At 31.9% G+C, this 5,555-nt stretch overlaps 1 protein-coding gene and 1 pseudogene across 1 annotated transcript; one reads left to right on the plus strand and one right to left on the minus strand.

Moving 5' to 3' along the window:
* Positions 1–2,523: 2,523 nt before the first annotated feature.
* LOC124418759 lies at positions 2,524–4,836 on the plus strand (annotated as a pseudogene).
* On the minus strand, positions 4,820–5,349 carry LOC124418760. The gene is made up of 3 exons (XM_046946073.1): positions 5,244–5,349; positions 5,071–5,180; positions 4,820–5,015 (listed from the first exon to the last, which is right to left on the minus strand). The coding sequence occupies exons 1-3, from the start codon at positions 5,310–5,312 to the stop codon at positions 4,820–4,822; spliced, it is 375 nt and encodes a 124-aa protein (XP_046802029.1). The 5' UTR covers positions 5,313–5,349.
* Between the last annotated feature and the right edge of the window lie 206 nt (positions 5,350–5,555).

Raw genomic sequence — 5,555 nt, forward strand, 5'->3', positions numbered from 1 at the left:
TAGATAGATAGATAGATAGATAGATAGATAGATAGATAGATAGATAGATAGATAGATAGATAGATAGATAGATAGATAGATAGATAGATAGATAGATAGATAGGTGAATAGGTAAATATATTAATAGTGTAAGGTACACTTTGGCTAGAGTCTCATGACGTTTATAGTCTGTAATATAGTCTGATGTCTAGTAGTGTTAATGTTATTATAGGCCGATTTGATATAATTAATAATTACATAAAAAATATTTTTCTAGGATCAGGTGTATTTGATCGATCGACACGTAACTTATAATATGTAACTGACTGCTGCTAATTAAATTGAATATTATCGCTTAACTTTTAATAACGCTAACAAAACAATAGTTAATTTAAAGAATATTTTACTTTACAAGCAGTTAAAATAATTTATTGTTAAAGTCAATTTCGTAGAGTTTATATCGATCGTTTTGTTTTGATTTTCTACAATTAATACTAAAATAAAATATCATAATAATTACAAAATACTTTTAACGAAAATGATTTATGAATTGCTTAGAGACTGTAAAGTGAAAAGTTTCTATTTGTAGTTCAAACAAAAAAAATTTTAATTTAATTACTTAATAACGCATGAAATACAAATCTGTTAAATAATCAGGAACCACGATAAGGTCCAAACGGCAGGACTATCTACTAATATATATCCGTGGTCATATATTAGTAGTCATCTACATAAGGATGACGTTGCAATATTACAGTTTATCCTCATTTATGGAATAAAATGTCATATTGACTAAACAGTTCCTACTGGGATGTTATCGGAAGAGTCATTCCAACTTAAACATGAAACAGTTAGATGTTCCCCCTAGACATTTCAGGAAGGATTTTCCTTTCTAAGAGGAAAATTTATGCGGTTATTTGCATTATCTTGTATATGACAGATTTGAATGACATTCATAGAGAAGTTATCAGTTCCGCGGTCACATGATACCACATGAATGTCGTAATTGAAGGTGGCCCTCGTAATAGCAATAGTAGTTTTGTCACAACTAAGATCGGAGCAAACTGACTTAATGTCTACTGATCTAGTTACCGATTAATGTTCAGCATGTTGTCAGGGTCCCCATGATACCCACCACATATTAAACTGCTCAGGGATTCCTATATCTAGTTAAAGTAACACATTTTTTGACCTAAGTCTATTGTTAAAAACCTAAGTCGATTGAATGTAGTAGTAGAAAAACTTATGATAGTATTAGTATCAGGATGCAATAAGTAAGGTGAAATCGTTAAGGCAGCTGATTTTTATTTGTTTATTTAAAAAGTGCTTTGGTTGTGTCAAAATAAATTAATTTATTTTTAATCTAAAAAAATTATATTAGTGTAAAGCGTAAATCCAGCTAAAACGGAACTTGTTCTCTTCACCAGGAAATACAAGTTACCCACTTTCACTCTCCCTCGTTTGAATGGGGTCGAGTTAAAGTTATCTGATAGTGCAAAATATCTAGGAGTCATCCTGGATTCAAAACTATCATGGCATCTGAACACTCAATCCAGAGTGGACAAAGCGGCTGCGGCCCTATACTCATGTAGGAGAGCAATAGGCAAATCCTAGGGTATTAATCCCAAGAATACCAAATGGCTCTTCGACATGGTAGTCAAGCCCATACTGATGTATGGAGCACTCCCAAAACCATCTTTTGATATAAACTTTTCAGTGTCGATTCAACACGACAAAATTAAATTCAAGCTGCAAGCGCTCGATTCGCGAAAAACTCCACGAGCTTGCGCAACACAGATCGTAGACTGAGGCTACCTGTAGACTGGCGAGGATCATGTGGCCGTCTTATGACCCACGAAGATCACGAGTCCTAATTTAGTTTCCGAGAGCAAATCTTCGAAACTTGATTGCAGTGGTGACTGGCCACTGGCCTTTTATGCTCCATGCTAGAAGACTAGACCTTCCTAGTAATGACTTCTGCAGGAGCTGTCAAGGCAAAGAGGAAGAGGAGAGTACTGTTCACTTCCTCTGTCAGTGTCCTGCCCTAGCGGAGCATAGATCGAATCTGCTAGGAGCAAATGTCATGCACGATTTAACGGACCTATCTGAGGCTGACATCCGAAGGATAGACTCCTTTATTCGTGCGACAAAATGGTTTGGATAGGAAACCAGAGTAGATGGGTCGAAGTGTAATAATACGCCGACCGTTTTCTTTCTCTTTTGGTTTGTGAAAATTAAAAAGATTTCGATAAAGAAAATATATTAAAACAATTGTAAAATAATAAATAATATCAGCCTTATTTATAAACAATTTGAACACTTTTATTAATGGTTTACATGTAGTTTTTTAAAAAATCTTTATTCATAATAACTTTTTCTCGATAAAATTAATTTATAAAATGTTGTATAAAATAAAAATTTTATTGTAGGTAAGTACCTACTATAAACCAACTATAAAAAGAAAATTGACATTATTTATACAAATTTGAGTGAAATTCATATTTAAAAAACCCAATATTTGATACTGCAAAAAAAACGTTTAAAATGAACGCTATTAATGCAATTACTAATATTCGTAAGTACAATAATTCATTCTTAATTTCAAAATAATACGTAAACATGTATAACTTTTAAGATGATATTGCCCAAACAAGATCTACAAAAGTTTACAATCCAAGGACGGATCCATTCCCGCTATCCGATGAGAATTTTAAAGGCAGATACCGGTTTACCAAGACCATAATAAAAAAGATTGTAGCAATGACAATGGAAGACATTAAGTTAGAAAAAAGATGATGTGGAACATCACCGGAACTCCAAGTGTTGGTAGCGTTAAGATGTTGGGGAAGAAGAGAGGTAAAATATGTCAACTTACACATGTTCTATATTAATATTATTTCTTCAGGCTCAAGATGATGCTGCAGAATTGCATGGCCTAACACAACCAACTGTGTCAAGAATATGTGGTAGGGTAGCGCGGGCTTTGGCAAGACACGCAAGAGAAAAAATCAAAATGCTCAGCAACTTAAGCGAAGAACAAGAAGTGATGAGAGAATTTAAAGCAATAAAAAATTTTCCTGGAATTATTGGTGCAATAGACGGCACCCATATAAAAATAAAGAAAACAGGTGGAAGTCTTGCCCAATATTATATATATAAACAGAAAGGGGTATTATTCTCTCAATATACAGGTATATCCTTGTAATTATGTATATGAAATTAATTTTGTAATAACTTGCCCCATTTTATTATTTGCAAAGGTCGTTTGTGATGCTAACCTTAAAATAAGGGACATAGTTGCTAGATGGAGAGGAAGCACACACGACTGTCGCATATTTAATGAATCAAATCTTAAACAACGTTTTGAAAACAAAGATTTCAGAGGTCGTTTGTTAGGTGATTCAGGATACAAATTGCAACCATACCTCTTTACTCCTTTATTAAGACCTCAAAGCGAAAAAGAGATTAAATATAATAAAGCTTATATAGCAACGAGAAATACGGTGGAACGATGCTTCGGGGTATGGAAGCAGAGATTCCGTTGCTTGCTGGATGGATTAACAGTAAGTCTGGAAAATGGAAAAACTTTAATTATAGCTCTGGCTGTTCTTCACAATATTGCTGTTGAAGAAAAGGACACAACACCAGGTAAGAAAATCAAATAGTTATTTCAATAAAATATTAAATAATATGTAAGTTTTTTTATTTTAATTGCATAAAAATAATAACAATAAACTATTTAAATTAGTTTTTAATTAAACTATACCATTTTGTTAAAAATATAAACATTTCATTCATTATACCCTACACCACTATAGTGGGGAGGGTATTATACGTTTGTGCTGATGTTTGTAACATACAAAAATATTGGTCCAATACCCACCTTAAAGTATACCGATCGATTCAGAATCATTTTTTGAGTCGATTAAGACATGTCCGTCCGCCCGTCTGTCCGGCTGGCTGGCTGGCTGTCCATGTAAACCTTGTGCGCAAGGTACAGGTCGCAATTTTCAAGATAATTTGATGAAATTTGGACCAAGCATGTTTTTTGGCACAAGGACGAAGCCTATTGAAAATGGTTGAAATCGGTGCATTATTTCACCTAGCCCCCATACAACCTTACCTCCCGATTTGAACTTTTTATGCTATAATTACGTCAAATATTCTGCTATCTCTCTAAAAATTGGCACAAATAAGTTTTATATAAGTATAAATGATACTGCAGATTTTCGTTAGGATCGGCCTATATTTGACCCTAGCCTCCATACAAACCCCCTTTCAAAAATGACTTAAACGTCTAAAATTGACTTGTAACCATTTGTATCGCAATGAAACTCAACAAAACTAACTGTTATTTAGAAATATATTCTTTTTCCAAATTTACCGAGGATCGGCCCATATTTGACCTATATAAAGCCTCATTTAGAAATTTTAGTTTTTTATCAATAAATGGCTTAAATATTTTGGAATTATGGTAATATTCAACATAAAAGTTTCTTTACAAAAAATAAAAATTTTATAAAAGTAAAAATTGTAAAAATATACTCATGGTGTAGGGTATTATATGGTCGGCCATGCCCGACTATACTTTCCTACTTGTTTTAAACTATTTTCTTTTGCTTGCATTTTTCCCCAATCTGTAAAAAAATATATATTTTTAGATGATTCTAACATAGATGTGACAATTGATATACAAAATATATTGGAAGAAAATCAAAATAATTGGACGGAACAACAAGATACTCGGTCAAAAATTATTTTAAATAGTTTTATTCAAAAACATTTTTAGCTTTATATATGTATGCATTTATTAATATAAATTTTTATAAAAATAAATATATCAATTAAACGAAATACTTACCAGCCAACTTGTTTTTGTTAATAATGTAGATTCAGCCGGTTTTGGTCCTCCCCCAGTTTTAAGAATCTCTCTACGATAGTCGCTCATTTCCTTTTTTGCTTGAATTTTCATTGTGGTCCACTGTGATTTCAGTTGAAGCCATGAACGTGGACAACCTTGACATAAATTGTTGAAACTAGAAATTCTAATCTCATTAACTAATCTTAAATGAATAAAATTAATATGCATACTTTTCTTGCAGTTCCATCCATACTTTTTTCTTCCTTTGGTTGGTGTTTGTGTCCGTATTCTTGTCCTCTATTTGATCAACACGTTCCTTTATTAGATCCTTTAATAAAATCTATATACAAAAATGAAAAAATATTGATAAATCTTTGCTATAACAAAATTAATGATTAATTACCTTATCTTCCGGTATCCAATTGTCTCCACGCTTCCTTTTTATATTATCTTTAATATCTTTTGTTTCCATTTTCACAAAAATTAATTGAAAATTTTATTTCAAAATTGTATAACTGACAACTAAAAAATGAAGTGTTGCCAGTAAAAATACCAAACATTTGAAAAAAATGTTTTATACTAATAAACTATATATTAAAGGTTTCTGAATAAGGAGTGAGATCGAAAAATTCTTAACACACGTTTTTTATTACATTTTTCAACCAAAGTATTATTTGATTTTTTTTTTGATCAAGTTACCTTTGAAAAACATGTC

Source organism: Lucilia cuprina, chromosome 3 (genome assembly GCF_022045245.1).
Source record: "Lucilia cuprina isolate Lc7/37 chromosome 3, ASM2204524v1, whole genome shotgun sequence".
Taxonomy (NCBI): Eukaryota; Metazoa; Arthropoda; class Insecta; order Diptera; family Calliphoridae; genus Lucilia; species Lucilia cuprina.